General features: G+C 42.3%; 1 protein-coding gene across 1 annotated transcript; it reads left to right on the top strand.

The window, feature by feature from the left end:
* Positions 1–1,154: 1,154 nt before the first annotated feature.
* On the top strand, positions 1,155–20,365 carry lrrc24 (leucine rich repeat containing 24). Its single transcript, XM_034104974.2, has 5 exons — positions 1,155–1,423; positions 14,427–14,622; positions 15,559–15,837; positions 17,194–17,362; positions 18,179–20,365. The coding sequence occupies exons 2-5, from the start codon at positions 14,461–14,463 to the stop codon at positions 19,423–19,425; spliced, it is 1,857 nt and encodes a 618-aa protein (XP_033960865.1). The 5' UTR covers positions 1,155–1,423; positions 14,427–14,460; the 3' UTR covers positions 19,426–20,365.
* Positions 20,366–22,748: the final 2,383 nt, after the last annotated feature.

Here is a 22,748-nt window from a genome sequence, read left to right as displayed (position 1 = left end):
TATTGAGTCCGTCCAGTTCGTATGATATTTAAATTTGCTTTCTCACATACAGCACTTCCGGGCTATATTTACAAAATGTTGCAGTCTATGTGTGAAAGAGACTCATGCCAGTTCTGTCTCTCTCCTCCCAGCGAGCTGGCTTCTGTTGAGTGGTGTTTTGGAATGTATTACATTTTCCACTTGTTTTTTTTGCCAACATTACATTTGCCTAAACCCATGCACTCCTTACACTATAACGATCAGGATTTACTTGTTTTGAAAATATTTGTGTGTAATATTGGTTGACTACATTTGTTGTAATTTAATCCAGTATTATCTGTGTGGTCTCCCTTGCTTGTCTGACCTCTGATGAAAATAATCCTTGGTTCATCTGTCAGGACTATGTGTTGGGAACCAATGTTCTATTATTGAACCCTAACATTAAAGTCCTTCCAACAAAGCATTCGGAGACAAAAGGCGAGCAATCACAGACAGGGGCCCTTAAAGTGCTGGATATAGAAAGTCATCTAATATTCACTCTTTCCCTCACAGCCACTGATGAAGTGTAGCCGCTTGCTATGACTGCAATACGGTTTTGCAGGGTATGGAGGAGGCCACGGTTCAGCTTGTATTCCCTTGCCCTTGGCTAGACAGAAATGACACTTTTTCCACTGACTCCATCCCCTCGCTTCTCCACACGTCTGTCTGCCATTGCCACTGCAGGACGTATAACCCATCACTCTGTCAGTGGCAGAGCGAGGGGGATCACATTTTACGACCGTAACCTTTCACAATAAAATACAAGGCCACTGTCCATGGTGCTGAAATCACTCTCTGCAAACGTGGTGTTTCACATTTAAGTGTTGCTGGAGATAAACCTTAAGGTTAAATGCAACAACCCATACATACGACACCAAATGTTTGATTTGAAAGTGAACGAGGATACAAAATACTCTCTCTGAAATCTCTCTCTCTCTCTCTCTCTCTCTCTCTCTCTCTCTCACTCTAAAAGGGGGAGGGAGTAAAGTCAAGCAGGGATAATCAGAGGAGTGGGTCACTATTGGAGGATATAATTGTCGGGAAAACAAGGGAAGAAAGGGGGAAATTAATCAAGACAAATAACACTACCAAAGGAGGAGGATACAAGTGTATATCGACCACCATCAGCGCTGTCGTCCACATTGGCAGTCAGATTGGTGAGCAGCTTCCTCGGGATCCCAGCGTCCAATTAGAATGGACGAGCTCAGCCAGTGTGGATACTAAACCTCTGCCCAGTCAGAAACGAGTGGAAAGAAAAGCGAGCGATAGGAGGCAAACAATGCTCCTGCTCATCTATCTGCACTGATTTGAACTGGGATTTATCCTTTTCCTTTTTTTCTTTAAAAATCCGTATTCCAAGTGAGAAGACCACTGCCGGGATCAAGTCCACGCAAGCAGGGAAACGGTAGGACGCAGTTTTGTGTTTTTGTGGGGACAGTGCGCGCTTGGGATAGAGGTTTTCAAATGTTGTTTGTTAGAGAATCACATTTCATACGGTTTAATCCACATGAAGGAAGATTGTTTTTGTTGCTGTGTATTGAAGTATGGAACTGTCTGCGGTGTACTTTGGGAGATTAGCGCGTGAGAGTGGAACAAAAGGTCTGGTGTGTGTTGTGCGTAGGATTGTATCAAGAAGTAAAAGTTAAATTAAACAACATTTAGTTTACACTAAGGTTCCCTTTTAGGCATCCAAACCCCAAATTGAGTCATCGTTGCTCCTGAGAACATCCCGATTTATTTGGGTGAATATGTTTTTATAGTTTCAAATAAAATGTAGACTGCAGTCATATCTGGAATTCGGGCTGTAAATAAAGATTGCTATCATTATTAATACATCTAGCCATTCATGTTCTGGATCAATCGATGTGTCCATACAATTCTCAAAGTCCAATGTGACGTCAGTAAATGTCTGGTTCTGTTAGTCCAAAACACAAAGATTTCACTTTAGTATGATATGAAAACAGAAAAAAGCTGAAAATCTCGATATTTGAGAAGCTGCAAACTGCTATGTCTGCTATTTCTGAATGAAAAAATGCCCATTAATCAATTGTCATATTAAGTTCGTGATTTTGTGAGAGTTCATCGACTAATCGATTAGTCCAGGTGTTGTTGAAGCCAATAGGCCAATATTATTATTTTTAAAATGAGGCTACCTTTGTTGTCATTGATGAGGTGGACCCAATAATAGAAACACATCTCAATGCATAACAAAAGCAACAACAACAACAGCTGAAAACCCAAATTAAGACTTAATGTTATACATTTCTGCTAATGGTAGAATATCATGCTGTCCAATGTATGACTCAATATGAAAATTAGCATATTTTATTTCAATCATATTGTGATGAGGTCATATATCAAAACATCTTGATAAACTCAAAAACATAGAATGCAGTCCAGCACAACCCATAATGACACCAACCTCAATGCTCAAACATATGACTGTAATAACATCTTTATGGCAGTGTCAAGAAAACTGAGCATAATAGAAATTGGCCTACCACCGTACGTTGTAGGGCAGAATAGTTGTGTTGGATTTCATTAGACTGTACAGGTGTACCTAATACAATGGATTGTGTTTGTGTAGATGTGCAATACACAATTCAACAACGTCACAAACTGTAGCATCAAGTTGAATCGAAATCTCTTTAAAAGACCACAAGCTAAATATTGACCCATTTGTAATGTTGGTCTCATAGCAGCGCTGTTGTTTGGGACTGCTTTTGTTTTGGCAGGATGTATCAAATATAGCACTGCAAAGATTCATTGATTAGATAAATCTGCAGTATATATGATAATCGATTAAACGGTTTAAGTCATTTTTTACAAAAAAGAGGCGAGATTCTCAGATTTCATCTACTAAAATGTGAATATCTTGTGTTTTTTGTACTACTTTTAAACAGTAAACTAAATATCTTTCAGAAAACAAAAAAACACAATTGAGGCTTTTGGAAACACTGACCACATTTTATCCTCTTCTTAAAGTTTATAGACCAAAATACAGTTCAAGTATTCATATTTCAAATAAAACTAATCAGTTAAATACAAGATGAATTGATAAAGAAAATAACTGTTATTTGCATTCCCTATCAAACTGGCTACTGAGCCACTCTCCCATGATATACACTCACTAACTAATTGGTCTTGCTGCTCCTCTGATAAACGTAGATGAAGAGAAAAGAGATTTGAAATGAAGGCAGCAGTGAGCCGTTACTTAAGATTGTCTATAGATTTTCCCATCATGCCGCAGTACTAAAGCACTTAAACAGCTGTCTTAATCTTAGAATACAATTTGAAGATAAACTACAAGTAATTTCACTGCAGAGCCATTGTGTATTCAAATCACACAGGAATATTAAAGTGATACTGTTGTGATGGAGGGAAAGAATGAAACATTATAAGATCAGTGCTGAGCACAGCACACACCCGCTAAGAATCTGGCAGAAGCATCACTGTGACACTATGGGAGATGCCAGGAAGAAAACAGTCTGATTAGGACACTAGTGGCTCACTGTTGCATGCTACACAGGAAGACCGTCATGTTCCCTAATTCTGACTTCTGAGTGATCCAGATCTTCCTTAAAGTCAACTTTTAAAATCACATCTCTGGTTAATTGCTATTCTCTACATGAAGCTGTGTGGAGCCAAACAGCGCGCCCCGACATAAAACCTCGTTTGTTTAACTCCGGGGGTGTGGGGGATCTTTCTTGTGTGGACAGATTCGTACGGACAAGTTGACTACTTATGCCTGCAGAGATCTTTAATTTTTCATTGGTTACTGTCTGCCAGACAATGAAATCTCTTTAAGCTGTAATTGTACCGCACAAGCAATTCTGCACTTGGTTTAGAACGGTATGGGCAGGTGGGGAAGATCAGCTGAAATATAGGGAGAAAAACAGATTACTTTTACAATTTCATTATTTTCCTGTCTATATGCCAACCACAGTACAAGCGAGTGTTATTTGACATCCGTGTGACATGCATCACTTGCAGATGCAGTCACTTCCATGGCAACAAAGAAACACAATTTGCGAGGATTCAATGCACACCCAATATTCCTGAAAAGCAATATGGCGTGGTGATAAGCGATCTTTATCGTAGCATTACATAATTCAATTTTTGGACAAACACAGCGCGCAACACAATTTCATTGCTGCTTGAGTAATACCTGCACTTTCAACAGAGCTGCCATAAAAGGAGTTGTATGTATAATTCAGATGCACCCATCTGGAACATCGGGGAAACACAATACTGCAACAGCGTTAAAGTAAACTAAATCAAATCAAGCGCATTCATGTGGACACTTTTATTAGAATTGGGGATAGTATTAAAATGGAAGTCATTGTTTTTCTTTTCAATAGAAAGAGGGTGTGATTCCCCTCCATCCATTACAATGTGAAACATAACAACTCAGCAACAGTCGTGTGTGTGTGTGTGTGTGTGTGTGTGTGTGTGTGTGTGTGTGTGTGTGTGTGTGTGTGTGTGTGTGTGTGTGTCTTTGGCTTCCCTCACACACTCCCCCAGTCAGAGACATAAGTGAACAGAATTGGGGTTCAATCATCCATCCAGCCACCCATCTTCTCCCGCTTATCCGTGGTCGGGTCGCGGGGGTAGCAGTTCCAGCAGAGAGCCCCAAACTTTCTTTTCCCTGGCGACATCAACCAGCTCTGACTGGGGGATCCCAAGGCGCTCCCAGGCCAGCGAAGAGATATAATCCCTCCACCTGGTCCTAGGTCTACCCCTTGGTCTCTTCCCAGCTGGACGTGCCTGGAACACCTCCCTAGGGAGGCGCCCAGGTGGCATCCTAACTAGGTGCCCGAACCACCTCAACTGGCTCCATTCGACGCGAAGGAGGAGCGGCTCAACTCCGAGTCCCTCCCGGATGACTGAACTTCTCACCTTATCCCTAAGGGAGACACCAGCCACTCTGCGGAGAAAACCCATCTCGGCCGCTTGTATCCGCGATCTCGTTCTTTCGGGTCACGGTTCAATCAGATTGATGAAAATGGAGCATATCAAATAAATATAAAAAAATAAACCATTTATTCTGCTTGGTATAATCCACTGACTCATAAATTGTGCAGCCTGTCAGATGAGGCTACTGTGAGTGAAATTGCTCTGATCGATTGTAACAACCAACCTTGACAATTAGAACAGACGGTGTGCCAGAGAAACAAAGAGAGACTACAGAAAAATCGACTTTAGAAAAAGGGCCGACTCAAGAAAGGATGAGAAACACAGGAGTTAGTGTCAGAGAGGTGATGCTTCGGGGAATCTTTAGAAATGTGAAGAACAGGAAACAGACAGGGCAAGACTTCTTTATGAAACATTCAATTGCAAAATGCCTGCATTCAATGACTGACAGAAAAAACACACACACGGTCAGACCATGTTTCCTTTATTTGGTTTTCTAAAAAGAGTCACAATCATCACTTCGGGGAATACACTCTTTGTGCTTTCCTGCCAGCAATACAGCTTTCGTAACTGTACAGGAGTAGCTTAGTTTAGGTTATCTTAGTTTAGCATAAAGACCGGAAACAATAATAAAAACAGTTAGTTAAGTAAAGGTAACTTACTAACATATTTGAAATATTACACTTTTTTTATCCTTGTACTAATGTTGGATAAATACTTTTCTAAATTATTCCCATTTTCTTCTAGTATTCTGAGCTTTCCCTGCTTTTGGGCACATTTTTAACAAATATGTCCATTAAACACTACCAAATATCTCGGGTCGGTGTCCCTGCTGGAATATAAAATTGATTTATGCAGAACTGCTTTTTTTAATACCTAAGGTTTGAGATGTTTTTAACACACAAGTTACTTCTAGGTGAATTCCTGTTACGGTGCGTGGAAAAGGTAGGACCCAAATGCAGTATTAAAGAATAAGCGGGTTTTAAGGGATAACAAAAAGTGAGCTTTATTTAACAAAAACCGATGACAAAAGAAAACAAGAAACAAACTTAACATTACCAACTCAGGGGAGCACGAGTAAAGATTCCAGGATCAACACTTCAGGGACAAACATGGAACGTGACATGAAGGGAAAGACTAACAATGAACCGACAGGGGAACACAGGGAAAGACAAGACTACATACAGAGAGGGGTAATCACGGGACAAGAAACAGCTGGGCAGGGGAGGTAGAAACACAAGGGCAACAGGTGAACACAATTAGACAATCAGACACAGGAAGAAAAACGCAGGAAGGAAGACAAGACACAGGGAGAACAGAATTACAAAATAACACCCAAAACAAGACAGACAAAACTAAAAACGTGACAAAACATTAGGATCGTGACTATTCCGAGAAAGAAAATGCAGGATGCTTTGTTCAACCGTCCACCTCATGACACAACAAGACTCCAGGAAGTCACCGTCGGATAATAGCCCTCTGACTTTTTCACATGTTTTTTATTGTTTACTGATTATACAAACAATATATGATGAGTAATGCTAAGCTAACTCAACCTGCTTCGGTTTGTATCTGCATTAAAGTGACAGACATGACAGTGGTTTTACCTTCTTATCCAACTCTTGACAAAATACCATCAAAATAATACTTTGTTATTAAAGATTGTGAACAGTGCACTCAAGATGATTCAATCTGTCCATTTTGGATAACAATTTTTCATGAAGAGCCCTTTTATTAGGGTTTTTAAGGTGCAACTAATGGTTATATCAATCAATAATGTGTGCTGCCTTGCAGATAAGTGGATTTTAGAGGAGAGAAAGCATGAAATAACAAAAAGGAAATTGTAAAAAGATAAAAGAGGTTTACAATCTCTCTTTAAGCTTTGAGCGAGGATGATGGGAAGTTACAATCCCCCCTTCCTGGACAGTGAGTGCATAAAAGTAAATCTTGGAAAACGGATATCGATTGTAGAGTCATAAAGTCACCATTGCGCTTTTACTTCTCAATTATCAGTCACAAATCAAATTTGACTGCAGGAATTCCAACACAAACCTGTTGAGCCATAGCAGACACTTGTTATTCAACATATATATCGGGTTGGAGTCCCAGTAGCATGGAGTAATAAGATTGCCCCAGACAAAGAAATCTGTTTCTCGGTTGCTTTACCGTCTATTTCAATAACCTTTGAGCTTTTATGCCGGCCAGCTTACATTAGCAACACCAGTCTCTACATCCTACACAGCCCTGTCACAGCAGTTTATAATGTGAACTTTTAAAAAGCAAAGATTTATGGAGTTTGAATAAGTACGTTTCAGACCAAATGCCCCACAGGGAGATGTGTCGGGAGTGTTGCTGTTGCTTAGAGAGGGATTCTGCCACACACACACACACACACACACACACACACACACACACACACACACACACACACACACACACACACACACACACACACACACACACACACACACACACACACACACACACACACACACACACACACACACACACACACACACACACACACACACACACACACACACACACACACACACACACACACACACACACACACACACACACACACACACACACACACACACACACACACACACACACACACACACAGCTATTCAAGCGAAACCTGCATTCATTACTTTTCTTTCCATTTAAGACATCAACAAATGCAATCCCAAATCCAACACCCAAATATCTGCTTTCATGGTGAAAATCAATGGCCAAGCTGGACAGAGTTGTAGTGGCCATATAAAGAAATCAATGCAGGCTTATTAACCGAGCTTTCTTTACCGCTGACACTAAGTGTGTGTGTGTGTGTGTGTGTGTGTGTGCGTGCGTGCGTGCGAGCGAGCGAGCGAGCGCTTACATAGCTGCCAGTTTGTATCCGACTTGGCCCGACTCTTTGAATGATGGCTGGTTGTGTGCGGGATGTGCGAGTGTGCGAGTGTGTGTCCCTGACTGTCGGTGGCTAGTGTACAAGTGCTACTTTGCGTTCATGTTCCGCATGTTTGTGTTTATGAGTGAGTGTGTGTGTGTGTGTGTGTGTGTGTGTGTGTGTGTGTGTGTGCGTGCCGTGCGCGTGCGTGTGGTGTGGTGTGTGTGTGTGTGTGTGTGTGTGTGTGTGTGTGTGTGTGTGTGTGTGTGTGTGTGTGTGTGTGTGTGTGTGGTCGGGACTATCACTCAAAGTCAGTATGCTACTCTTGGTTTAGTGCCACAGTGTTCTCAAAGCGCCCCGGCCTCGGTCTATTTGTGGAGAAAAGGATGCTCTGAGACAAATGATTTAGCACCTGTCAGTCACCGCAGAAGGACGAGGGATGAGAAAAAAGGAGGAGGTCAGAGAAGGGGGGGGGGAAGGAAATATGAAGGGAGGAGAGATTACAAAAGAAAGGGGGGAAAGTTTAGGCAGGAGAAAAAGACTTGTCTAAAAGAGAATGTAAGGTTTAGCTCAGGGTCATCACATAGCTCGATTTCCTGTGAGCAATTGTCCCCTGGAAATGTCAGCTTCTATTTATGTTGAGCTGTTTGCCTAACACAAGCTCAAAGGAATGGTGCCTGGCCTTCGGGCCCAGAGAGCAAACCTTTTCCTCATCACAAGAGTTACCATAACAACGGATGAGGCCGACCTGCACCGGTGACAGCGCGGGGATGTGAATTTTGCTTCTGCCTCCAGCGCTCCGACTGTCTGCTGCACCTCCGACACATCAACACCCACCTTCCTTTGAAGAAAAAGAGCAAATAAAAACATAAGTGAATTTTCTTTTCTGTTAATGTTTGGCCACCAAAGCTGCGATTGTTCAGCAGAGGATGATCTGGTTGTAGCTTCAGAAAAAACAAAGGGCTTTGTCATGAAGAAAGAGACAATTGTAATTTCAGAAAAAGGCCCAAACTTGAAGCCAGTATGAAATAATGTTTGCGGAGCCGCATACTGATACTGAATGCACAACAGGCTTTGTGTGATGTCTTACATAATTAGTTACAGTCATAGTGGGAGGGTTGCTTTGAAGAAGACGTATTCTGCTCATTTACAGGTCCATATTTGTATTTAGAGCCTCTACTGTGACAAAAAGGTTTGTATTGTTCTCATACTGCCTGTGCTGCAGCACCTCTTTTCACCCTCTGTCTGAAACCAGAGCCTAGTCTGCTCTGATTGGTCAACTGGCTGGCTCTGTTGTGATTGGTCAACCGCTTAGATGTTTCTCGCTCCTTAGCCTATCATGTACAATGTGGAGCGCTAGCCAATAGAAACCTGAGTGTTACAGTCCAATAGAGGCGTTTCAATCGGGGGGGGGGGGGGGGGGGGGGGAGTTTGTGGGCGAGAAACTCCCTTTTAGCCTTTGCTAACCATTACATGCACACAAACCTAGAAAACACACTACAGGAAAGGGAAACCCCCCAAAACAATAACAGAGCCTCTTAAAAAATGGAATTCGTTAGTTACCTGAAAAATGTTTTACTTACCCTAATCTAAGTATCCCAATATTAAAGTGATGTAACTTGATTACATTCTGTTATTTTCTAACTGTAAGGAAATGCTGTTAACTTTTTTTTATCGTGGTTATCCCATTACATTTAAGCCTGGATGCCCTGGTAGGTCTTCCCTGTTTTTGTACACAAACATCATCATCCTATTTACACATATTTATTGCTGACCTGGATATTTCCCGCCAAACAAAGTCTCCCCCCCCCCATCCATGAAAACGGCGAGAGCGGTTTAGCTAACGAGCATCTGATTGTGCAGATTACGCATGTTCCGCTGAGGATTACTGCGACTGAAATGAACAAATTGACCTCTTACCACTGAAATCCCACATCAGCATGACACAAAATGAGCAGAGTGAGTGCAAACTGAATCTGAAATGGGAGAGCAAAAGCCGTAAAACAAGTTGCAGTCAGCAGCATTATTTTTAGAAAAAACATCAGTGTTTTATTTGTGTCTTCCCTGTTTGCAGACACTGATGACTCTAGGTGAACACTCAAACCATGGCATGATTGCCTCTGAGGCTTTATTTAAACTCAATGTAAAAGTTAAATAAGCAATAGAAATGCATAAACTATTTTCTCTGGCAGCGTGTCATTTGCATTGTTGTCTGCATGGGCGTAATTTCCACTGGGGATACTTTTCAAAATCCCAAATGTCAAATGTCAAATGATTTTTTTAATTAATTTTTTTACGCAAATCGTTATCGTCACGGAGGAGCGTCTGTGTGTGTGTGGCAGGAGCGCATTTTGTGTGAGAGAGAGAGAGAGAGAGAGAGAGAGAGAGAGAGAGAGAGAGAGAGAGAGAGAGAGACAGACAGAGAGAGAGAGAGACAGAGAGAGTTACGGGGGTCATTGTTAGCATCTGGTGCTAGCTCGGAGCTAACGGAGATTAGAAGCTGTTTCAACAATAAGGAGAGGGAGAGTCCTCTCCTGTCGGACTGAGAGGCTGAGATAACATCAGCTCAGGGAGGTAAAGGACTCGCTGAGTGAGTATATTGTAAACTTTAGTCTAAGTTATCTCAGTGGGTCTCAAACGGTTTGGTCTAAACAAATATTTCCATCTATTTAATATAGTTGTTCAAAATAAATAAAAAAATAATTCCAATGTCAGTAAAAAATAAAAAAACACAGTTTGAAAGGGGAGTGATTAGTAAAATATGCATAAATAAAAAGAAAGAATGCAGACTAGGTAAGATAAAGATAGGAGAGAGGAGTTTATCAATCATTTGTTATTGGTTGTGAGCATATTCTAAGTTTTTGGAGTATTGAAATATATACAGTTCTGTTTCATATGAGTGTTGAGAGCTGTATCCATACATCTCTTAATTTGTGCACCAGATTGAAGCCTTTAACTTCAATTTAAAGAAAACAATTTTACCGGGGGTACATGCCCCCGGACCCCCCTATAGGATGTGAGGTCATCACAAATAAAACAGGTTCACATGGATAGGATAATAGATAAGTTTGCACACTCATTATATACACTACACATTTTTCTTGGATTAGTTAACACCATAGTCCCTAATATATATTTGTAGAAAGGCAGGAAATGGAATTAAATCAAGAACAATGTTTCATTGCGGAGGACTGTATTACTGTATGTACTGGATTGTGTGTCCCCCACTTCTCAAACCAAAGTTACACCCTTGGATGTCTGGCTCATATTCTAACAACAAATATCAGACTGTGCACCCTGTTCTGTGAGTATTCTTCTTCTTAGCCGAGGGGCAGGCGTGCGTCTTCTTCTCTAGTTCCCTACTGAGACTTCTCAGGCAAAGCTATTTAAAAGTCATCTCACAGCGAGAAGTAACAAAAGCTCAATGACAGACCAAGGCCTTATTCAAAATTCAATTTTTCCGCTTTCCCTCCCCAACAATAGAAGTACATAATTTCTCTCCTACGCTTGTTTGGGGAGCGCGCTGGAGAGGAAATAGCATGCTTTTGTTAATAAGTGTCTCTCTCTGTTTCGCTGAGAGAAGACGATTGAAAGGCTTATGTAGGTCACATTGTATTAATCTTCCCGGCTATCCTCGTAAATGCTTTCAAACATGCAATATTAAAAATCCAGTTCATTGCTCATTTCCTTAATGCAGTGCGCTGCACAGTAAATGACTTCTCAGGCGCTGAAATAGTGATCCCATTGCTTTTGCATTTAAGCAGTAAATTACTGGTCTGGATTATCGCGCGACAAATGTGACACGCTTGATATCAATCTGACAGAATAGTTCAAACACCCTGCAAAGTGAATATTTAGCAGCGGCAAGACCCTCTAATCCCTCATCGGTAATGAGATCTGTGTGCATTCAAATAATTAATAAACTAGATGATATCCAAATGATTCCGCACGAGATGCAAATGCCATCAATTATCTGTCTGAGTGATTCCACAATCTTAAGCAAACTAGAGATTTCACAAGTCAGACAGGCTCAATGGGAAATGGAACCAAGGCTGTGGTGCACATGAATGTTTTATAATATTGTCAGACTTGTGATTGGATCAATGACATGGCGGCTTCTCATCTGGATGAAGATTCTCTAGGTTTAATAAATCTGATTGACAGGCTCAGTGTGACATTTCAACACATATTTTATCTCCAACACTGCAGTATGTTCAGGTTATCTGTTGCCGATTAACTATTGTGAACACCGCCGGGCTGCATGATATTGGATGTCCAACATGAACTGCAGAGCGAGACAATAAATCCCTCCTGGGCTGTATAAGAAGGAAAAAAAAGTGCATGGATGAGTTGCTCAGTAATGGGTTTATATCAAAGGAAGATATTGCTGGTGAAGCTAGCGGCCGACACTGATGTTTTTTGATCAGATGATTAGAGCTGCTTGCCAATTGAGGTTTGCTTTGAGAAAGTAAACATGGTTTCAAAGATTACCAGGGTCAAAACGGAAGCCTCCATCTCTTTGCAGCACATTTCCACGAGTGTGTGTGTGGGACAAAGTAAGACAAAGAGAGAGACAGAAATAGGAGTGTGTGTGTTTGCAGATGCATTAAAAAGGCGAGAGAGGTCCTTGAGGCAACCTGCACATCTTTTTATCCCATCTTTAATTAATTGAAGCCCATAATAGAAGCTGCTGCAATTCCACTGACTAGACACAGTTGAATGGAAACCAGGCGGGGAAAAGGACATATGTTCCCAATGCTTTTTTTATAATAATAATAATCCATTTTATTTACAAGCGCACTTTTCATTCGAGTAAACAAGTGCTTTTTATCAAGCCTCCCTTGCCATTTCACAACAATCTGCATGTGTAACAGATCTGCAGCCACTGTCAATCTTTGCATGGTGGATGGAATGCATTACCCTGAAGGAAAAGGGTAGTAAGCAGTGGCGGCTGGTGGAAAATATTTTTGGTGGGGCTGTTGATATAGTGAGTAAAAACATTTTTTTGGGAGAAATTACCCCTTAAATTAGGACTTCTGGTGATGTAATGGCGCGTTTCCAGTGCAGCGCGGAGCTCGCTTTAAGCGTGCCGAGCCGTGCGGGGCCCGTTTTTGGTTGCGTTTCCACTTGGACTAGTACCGGCTAGCGGGTCCTAATTCACAGTTTTTCTGGCCCAATAAAATCATGGTTCTAGGGCCAGTAACAACCAGGCTGAGTCGGGCTGAGTATGCTAAACTAGAGAGAGAATCGCTGGCAAGGGGGCTACAACTACAACAAGATGAACATATTTGACCGTGATTTAATTGTAATACACGTTTCAAAATGATGCCGAAGTAACAACATACTGATACGGGTTAGTAAAAACCATGAATTAATGCTTTGACAAGTCTGCAGACAGACGGCAGGCGAAAAACCTTTTAAAATGCATGTTTTCTGAATGGAGCTTGGCTAAGCTAACGTTGTAAATGCTCCGACCGTCCACACTCACAACAACGGCCTATAGCCTACAGACATAAATAAACCAGCGACTGTATTCTCCATGACACAGACAGTCTGTGATTTGTACTTGTTTAACTTTTGTCTAGTTTCTGAACAGATCGTATCTGTCCCCGGCTGTTTGAAGAGCAAGCATGGGAAACAAAAGACAGCATTTACCTGTTTGCATCCAGCTAGCCATGCCTTTCTGGTGTACCTACGCTACGTGAGAAGCCTTGTTGATACGTTTTGTCTTTTTCACGAGCTTGCAAATCGGGTTGGTCCGGTTCAAGGTCTTTAAGCAACAGTTTATCTCCCAAACTTCTTCTTTCGAAAGGATTGGAGATTAGCCCTTGAACGGAATTGGGCGGGGACCGAGGTCCGGTGACTCCACCTGCATATGAAGCCATCCTCATCAACTACTGCCGTACTGCGTCACCCCACCGGATACGAGTCACTAGTGTCCAAACTACTCACAGACTGGACCGGGCGCTGACATTGGCGCCCGGTGATCATCAGATTTGACGACGCTGATTGGCTGAAAGTATGTTTCGGCATCATAGTTTACAGATAGCAACAGTCAGCTGCTAGTGGCTGCTGCTGCACTGGTTGAGGGCTCCTTTCTTACCGCCCAGACGAGAGAGGGTAATGACCATAGACTATATATATAAAGTAGGGCTGTCAAGTTAACGCGTTAATAACGCTAAAGATAAAAAATGTGCGATTAATTTGCGATTAATCGCGATTAACTATGGACAATCATGCGATTAATCGCGATTAACTATGGACAATCATGCGATTAATCGCGATTAAATATTTTTATCGACTGACAGCCCTAATATAAAGGTAATGATACATGGGCAAGGCCAGGCAGGAAACATGTGACTTATCAGTAACTTTAGACATAGTCGTAACACAATTTTAAACTAGATTTTATTGTAGATTATACATTTTACTGATACCAATTATATAATATTTATCTTGTTTATTAAAAATAAAAATAAAAAAATATTTTTTTAAATATATTTTTAATTTTAATTTTGTATGTGGTAGGTGGGGCGGCACCCCTAGGCCGCCACTGGCTTGTAACTGAGTGATTGATGTGTCTATTCTCTTCCCTCTCAAGGTTTTGTCTCTGAAGGTCTACCGTAAAAACCGCCATGGTCATCTCGTGGCTCTCCTGCCTCGCCCTCATCATCGGGACCCTCGTCCCTCGGCCGTGCGTTGGTTGCCCGTCCGGCTGTCGCTGCTACAGCCTAACAGTGGAGTGCGGATCTCTAGGGATCAAAGAAATCCCGCATGGCGTCCCCTCTGTAACCGAGGTCAGTTGGCCGATCGACCATAATATATATATAACTGAGGGTGCTAGCTCACATAATATAGCATGGCAGCTGATCCCCCCCCCCACCCTCCCCCATTCACCCTTCCGCATCAGTGCTTTTGTATCTGCTAACTCCCTCTCTGATCCATTCTTATTACCCTGAAATGATTGTGGTTAATCAATTCGCCGTGACCCTCTTTGATGCGAGCCTGAGGGGGGGGGCTGCGCTGTTGCCTGTGTAATTATTCATTCTTGCTCAGAAAGTGACTCTTGCATACTCTCTGATCATCTGTTGAGAAGATGTTAAACATTACACGTCTTTTCCTCCCGGGGTTCAGGCCCCACAACATTACTACAGTCCATGAATATTAATGAAGACCATAGCGCATAAATTGTGCCATTAACCTCAATCAGCAGGTCTATCTCGTCGATCATTCTTCAACTCAGGGGCCGTGTTTGCTTCCTTCGAAAAACATCTCCAGTGGTTGCACAAGCCATGCATTGTGGGTCAAGCACAAAGTGTGTAGTTCCAATCACTTGAACATTTATTTTTTGTTTGCTGACAAGGTCTGTGATTTCTGCAGCATTTGGCAAAAATAAGTGAGCCACAAAGGAAAGGGAACATACTGCAGAACCCACATTCTCAGAGCCATTGCTATCTGGAACTTGCTCGTTCCACATTGTTTGTAACATTAACATATATCCAAAGCTCTGCACAGCCCAGTGAGCGCAGACAGCTCTTACAGTGGCCCCGTTGTTAATGTAATCTCTCCTCATGGTTAATACATTTTTCTACTCGGTGAGCACAGCACAGCAACAGGCCACGCTCACACTCCTGTAGAAAACAAATTCAAACATCACATCCCCTCCACTGTGTCTCTAATGTAATTCATTTGTGATCACTCCACTGATTTGATTTACCCTGTCTCCGCTGCAGACCATTTTCCTCCAGGACAACGCTATAGTGCAGATCCGTCTTCAGGACCTGACTCGCCTTGGCAGCCTTCATTACCTCTACCTTCAGAATAATAGTATCTCAGCCCTGGAGCCGGGGGCGTTCCTCAGCCAGGGGCAGCTGCTGGAGCTGGCCCTCAACGGCAACCTCATCCACCTGGTCACTCCGGGCATGTTTCGGGGTCTGGAGCACCTCCGGATCCTGTACCTCGCCGGGAATCAGATCAGTAAAGTGCAGGACTACACCTTCAGGGGACTGCAGGTTAATGAGATGAGATAATGGAATGGATTAATGGATACAAATGTTTAAAGTAAGGCTGTCATTAATGCTGTGGACTAATCTGGAAACATGACGCATTAATCACATTACTAATTTTAACACCAACTTCCTTCCTTAATTCCAGCACAGATGTTTACTATGAATATTGTATTGCAATGAACATACAAAGAAAGCTGTGAAATTGGCACAAGCTACAAGTATTATACTGACTGAAGACCAATGTAAGAACGATCACTACCTCAGTGCAAACCCATGAAAACGTTCTGAACTCGTTTTCTTTGGGTGCTGGTGTCGGGAAAGGAAAATCTGGACCCAATTGCAAAATGACAGAGGGGAGGCAGGTAAAAAAGTATAAGCATAAATAAAGTGAGCTTTATTAAATTAAATCTGGTACATATAAACACTAACTAAAACTGAAGGAACATGCAAGGTAAAAACAAAAGGAAAAGTTGCAAAGCAAAACAAGTAACAAAAACAAGATGATAGACGAGGAAAATCCAGAATGATACAGACAGGTAACCAGGAACTCTGACAGACTGAACCAAACTAGGGAAACAATGACAACGAACTGACAGGGAACACTATAGAAGACAGGGACGTATACATACAAAACTAATCATAAAGAAAAGACACAGCTGGAGAAGGCAGAGAAAAAACACAAGGGCAGAAGGTCAACAAAATCAGACAATCACACAGGCGGGAAAATACAAAGACATGAAGTAAAACAAGACAAGACACAAGGCGAAAAGGCATTAAACATAAAAAAATAAGATGACAGGTGTGGGGAAAATGGTGGAAATGCACTTTGCTGAAGCATGCGTCAGTTGTTTGAAGTTGCACAGGAGTGAGACATTGCAGACAAAATTACCCCTGTAGGGGTGGTCGCAATGTGATGGCGGCACTAAGAATACCATCATACTTTCACATTATACAGAGGGTAATCACAGCAGCTCTAGGTTTTTGGATGCTATATAATGTCAGAAATGTGTCTGACTTCTTGCCAATAATTCAGAAATGATCAAAACGTAGTTAATATAGTAATACAGCAACCAAGCTTTTGATTTCTTAGCAGTCTTCAATTGTTTTTGGTAAAGGGAAAAAGCTTCACTTTTGCTAGCAAAGCTCAAGCTATTCCAATACAGGATACCTTTTAAAGGCTTAAATAGGATGACGTCTGCAACTGTAAATCCATGACATAACAACATGTTGGATTAATCCCTAGCATACTGTAATACAGTGCAGACTGAGTCAGGTGGAATTGAGTCATCCCGTCTTTATACTTTTCCTCCTCCTTTAACATTTGCCTTTCTCTGCTTTATGTCTTTGTGCCATCTGCAGCGTCTGCAGGAGCTTCACCTGCAGGAGAACAGCATAGAGCTGCTGGCTGAGCAGGCTCTGTCTGGCTTGTCATCTCTGGCTCTGTTGGACCTCAGCAGAAATCACCTCCGCACCCTGGGGGCTTCGTCACTCAAACCGCTTGTTAGCCTGCAGGTGCTCCGTGTCACAGGTAGGCAGAGCGTGAACAGAATACCTAAACACATAATTTCTGTATTGGAATTCAAAGTGCCTTGAAAAATGCTTCCATACCACAACTTTGAGGAACTGGCTGCTTGCTCATGTCAATGAAAATGAAGTGCCTTTAAAAATGTTTTATCTATCAAAGGGTTTCATCAAGCCATAATCCTTTAATGAAAGAGTAATCCATCAAAGACATCATTTTAAAGAAAAAATGAAAGGCACACTGTCTACAAAAGAGACCTCCTGTTGAGGGCAATTAGTCCTGCAATGGACGCCAAAAAACTCAAAATAATTTTAAATAATAATGAGAAAAATAAATATGTGTACCTATGCCTTAGGGTCAATTTAGCAGCTGTTCTGGGACTTTCAACCTTATCACATGAGTTTGCTCAGTTGTTTAAGACTTTCAAAATGTTATATATTGTGCACTACAGGAACTTTAACCCAAGTAAGGGCACTGTCACACATGCACACAAGCAAGGCAATGTTTTTGTTAACCCTTAACTAGCACAGAATGGCAGTGAACATGAGGCGAATGTTAATTGAGCCAATTTGTGACCTTGCTTGAAAAGTTGAAATTGGAAGAAAAATGAACACCAACATCTAGGTCCATTTAACATCTTTTTCGGAGCTTTGTACCGAATGATATTCATCAGCTGTTTTCATGGATTTTGTTCTATAACCAAGGGATTCTCTGCCATACAGGTTCAAACTAGGGATTAAAAGTTGATTCATGTCACTGGAAACAGCAGTTGACAAAACCATTCACTTGGTTAACTTTGTCTTTTCCATTCCTCATCTCCAGAAAACCCATGGCGCTGTGATTGCGCTCTAGGCTGGCTGAGAACCTGGATCAGCGAAGACGGACAGCGTCTTCTGAGCTCTGCCGAACAGCGGCGGCTGATGTGCTCTGAACCTCCTCGCCTCTCCCACCTCAGCCTGGTGGAGGTGGCTCCCAACAGTCTGGTCTGCATCCCACCTGTGGTGCAGCTGGAGCCAAGCCACCTGACTGTGCGATTAGGGGAGAGCCTCCGAGTCTCCTGCCAGGCCTCAGGATACCCTCAGCCCCAAGTGACCTGGAAGAAAGCCTCCCATGGCAAGGCCCAGTTATCACCTCGAGGCCTGGTTCAGGAGCTGGGACCCAATGGGGAGCTCTTCAGGCCTGGAGCTGGAGGAGTGGTTACAGCCCTGCCCAGCAGTGGAGGGATCAAGATTGGAGGTGTTGGAGGAATCCAGGGGCTTGTGCGTGGGACCGAGGAGGGCGGCGAGAGGGACAGCTTTGATCCGGACATGGGCAGCGGTATGCTGTTCCTCAGCAACGTGACTGTTGCACATGCTGGGCGTTACGAGTGTGAAGCCTGGAACCCCGGTGGTGTAGCCAAAGTCACCTTTCATCTGGCTGTCAACATGTCTTCTTCTTCATATTCATCCCAGTTCTGGCCACGTTTGAACATGCAATCCGTTGTTTCCTCTTCATCTAGCTCCTTCTATCAGCCAGAGGTTCTGGACGTTAGCCAGGAGCTGCTCTATGAACAGGACAGCATGGACTTCTATGCTCTTGGCCCTGCTACGCAGACCGCCATTGCTGTTGGTATCTCCTTGCTGGCACTAACTGCCGTTCTCCTGTTGATAATGATCTACACTCGTCACCAGCAGTTCCGCAAAGAAGAAGGAGGGTCCTACTGTACCAGCAAGGAAGAGAGCATCCTCTATGTGAACGACTATTCTGACGGACCCACCACGTTTGCGCAGCTGGAAGAGTACCGCGATGACCACGGCCACGAGATGTATGTTCTCAACAGAACCAAGCCTGTCATTGGCTCCACTTCATCCAGGTGTCCCATGATGAGCGGGTTTGTCCAGCAGAAGGGTATGAAAGAGGCTCTCCTGGACCACGAAATGGTGCAGACACTGACCAGATCAGGGGGGATGGGGCTTCGCAAAAACCCTGCGGACGGAAATGAGGGACCCCTTACAGCAGACCCTGAGGAGCTCTTCCTCAGTCAAAGTCTACTCTTCGGATCACAGGTTGCTTATGAAATCCATTGCTAAAGGGTTTAATAATGTTCAAATATGAACCAATATGTTGATGGACTTGAATAAAGACATAAAGGACCTTGGTGCAATGATTTGAAGCATTGGATTATTATGTGGTATCAGTTAGTGGTTGTTGAGGGGAACCTGGATCACAATCAGCATCTCAGAGAATCTCATCTGATTGATTGTATTACACTAATGGCGCATTTCCACTACAGCGCGGAGCTTGCTTTAAGCGTGCCGTGCCCGGCCCGTTTTTGGTTGCGTTTACACTTAGCGTAGTACCGGCTAGCGGGTACTATTTCATCGTTTTTCTGGCCCCATAAAATCGATGTTCTTTCCGGGCCAACAACCAGGCTGAGTCGGGCTGAGTATGCTAAACTAGAGAGAGAATCGCTGGCAAGGGGGCTACAACTACAACAAAATGAACATATTTGTGACCCGCTCTATCGAAATCAGTTGGAAGTCGCAACGGCTCATTTCAAAATAAACGTGGATTTACGTAAAAAACTATTTTTTCGGGGTTCGGGTGTTTTGTTTGATTTTAAACAAACAAATTCTTGGCTTTCAGAATATGAAACTTTTATTTCCAAAATCACACGATAAATACATTTTTGAAGCTTGTAAAGGGACTCGCAATCTGCTCTTCCGCAGCGCCGCCCCCCCTCCCTCCGGCTGACATTATGAATGTAAGAGTATAGTAATCATAGATAACACGGCAGGGTCCGGTACAGTTTGTTTTCAAAGGATTTCAATTAAACAAAGTCTTGGCTTTCAGAACATTAAACTTGTTTCGGCAAATTCAGAGGATAAATACAACTTTGAAGCTTGTAACGGCATAATTACAAGCGAGAACGGAGTAACTTAACGTCACTGCAGGCTTAACAACAGCCGGTGTTTCTCGTGAGTGTTTTCCACGGAAAACAAACACAATACTCACAAATGCAAAATTACACACACACACACACACACACACACACACACACACACACACACACACACACACACACACACACACACACACACACACACACACACACACACACACACACACACACACACACACACACACACACACACACACACACACACACACACACACACACACACACACACACACACACACACACACACACACACACACACACACACACACACACACACACACACACACACACACACACACACACACACACACACACACACACTCGCGAGCTTCCCCTCCAAACGAAAATATTTCCCCTCCGTAGTATTTTGATCATTTGCTCCGCTAATAATCAATCAGATCGATGGATTCCAGAGAAGAGGAAACTTTAAAGGCCTTTTTCTCAAAATGAGGACTCGGTGACAGTCATTATATAATGTGACATATTTCGCTTAATATTTGGAGTACAAAAACAATCCTGATAGTATTAGAAAGCTGGGAATATCCTCTTTCTAACAGTGTATACAACTCAAAATGTGTCTTCGGGTCAATGAGACTGATTTCGATGGAGCAGGTCATATTTGACCCTGATTTAATTGTAATACACGTTTCAAAATGATGCCGAAGTAAAAAAAAAAGCGAAAAATCTTTTAAAATGCGTGTTTTCTGAATGGAGATCAGCTGAGCTAACGCAGTATATGCTCCGACCGTCCACACTCACAACAATGGCCTACAGACATAAATAAACCAGCGACTGTATTCGCCATGACACTGACATGTGGTTTGTACTTGTTTAACTTTTGTCTAGATTCTGAACAGATATGAGGAGCTGTGAGCTTGAGTACTAACAGCTAACGGCTGATGTTGGTTTTCTGTGGTTCGCATTGAAGATGACGTCACGGCTCCGCCTACACTGCGTTACTATAGTTACTGCCCCAGCAGTGAGCCTGGCCTACCAAGACCTAACGAGGCCTAGCCATACCAAGCGAGGCCGAGCGAGGCCCTGTAGTGGAATGCGCCATAAGATGGGTCGGAGGGATGAACAGTGATAATTAGGGAATTTAACAACTGAACCATATCAATCTGTGTCCAAATCAACCCTTTAAAGATCATTATAAGTGGCTAACTTTATTAGAAATTGTTTGGATAACGGTTAATCTATATCCTCACAAAATAGGCTGAGACTGTGAAGTGGAAACTAACAATACGGATTAAAACAGTGAGTCTTATTTTGCACTTCTCTTTAGGTTCTGTTTTGTGTGTTTTGTCAGTATTCTGTGTAAATATAATGACGCTAATTTTCACTGTGTAGTGCCGATGTTTTGTGGACCATATTGCAAATCCCACTAGAATTAGACCTAAACTGATACTCCTACTGAAACTACATGTTCAATACCCATATGTTCGAGTGGGCGTGTGCTGGTGGATTTGTTTCAAGAGGTTAATTTTGAAGGCAGCATTCATTTCTAACATAGCATTGTATTTGTTCATTTTAACATGTTTTCTCTACTTATTTGTTCAGTACTAGAACAAGGAATTAACATTTCTATTGTCTGAAATGAAATATTTGGTGAAATTAATTCCATTAACATTGCTCTGTAACAACCGTTCCAACGAGAATATTGTACACTATGTTTTGGGTTTCTACATAATAAAAATGTATTTTGAAAGATTCACTGCTTCCTTTCTTACAAGGTCAGTTCTAACTCAGCTGTTCTGCTCATTCTATCGTCACACTGTGCTGTAAAGCATATTGCTTTTCTCTGCCTTCTTATTCTCCCTCTCAACCCATGACATGTAGCTGGTGAGTGTGATAGATATATGAGACTCTGGCTCTCACTCGGTGTGTATAGGTCAGCCTTTGAGAGGTCTGTGTTTCACAACTCAGGTATGCTTTCAGTGCGACAAAAATAGTAGAACGCAACAGGAAATGTGTTTGAAAACACAAAATCTGTTATTGAAACCTACTATAGTCCTAAAGCCATATTGATTTGAACTAGAAAAAACAAATCTGTTACGGTTTGTGTTGGAAGTAGGACCCAAATGCAGATATAACTGAAAACTCCTTTATTTCAAGGCTATGATACCTATATCGACAAAGACAAACAGAACACTCACCGACGAACTTAGTTATCACACAAGACAACCCGACAAAGAGAGACAGAAAACCCAGAACTTAAATACACCCAGGACTAATCACATAAACACGAGACAGGTGAGGAGGGAGGAGAAAACACATAGGTACCAGGTGAACACAATTGGGTAATCAGAGAGGGAAACCGACAGAAACCAAACAGGCAGGAAACGGGGGTGAACACTTTACAAAATAAAACAGGAAACCCAAAGATAGAAAAGGACAAGAAAAATACCAACACAGACAAATCCTAACAGTACCCCCCCCTCAAGGGACGGA

The sequence above is a fragment of the Pseudochaenichthys georgianus genome, chromosome 17 (assembly GCF_902827115.2).
Source record: "Pseudochaenichthys georgianus chromosome 17, fPseGeo1.2, whole genome shotgun sequence".
In the NCBI taxonomy this organism is placed as follows: Eukaryota; Metazoa; Chordata; class Actinopteri; order Perciformes; family Channichthyidae; genus Pseudochaenichthys; species Pseudochaenichthys georgianus.
The sequence above is the reverse complement of the archived record's forward strand: the minus strand, read 5'-3'. Positions and strand labels throughout refer to the sequence as shown.

Bases quoted from the DNA above. Each gene is read 5' to 3' on its own strand.
- lrrc24 (XM_034104974.2), top strand. From the start codon at position 14,461: ATGGTCATCTCGTGGCTCTCCTGCCTCGCCCTCATCATCGGGACCCTC. The intron at 14,623-15,558 runs GTCAGTTGGCCG...TCTCCGCTGCAG, and splicing joins GCGTCCCCTCTGTAACCGAG to ACCATTTTCCTCCAGGACAA. The intron at 17,363-18,178 runs GTAGGCAGAGCG...CCTCATCTCCAG, and splicing joins GCAGGTGCTCCGTGTCACAG to AAAACCCATGGCGCTGTGAT.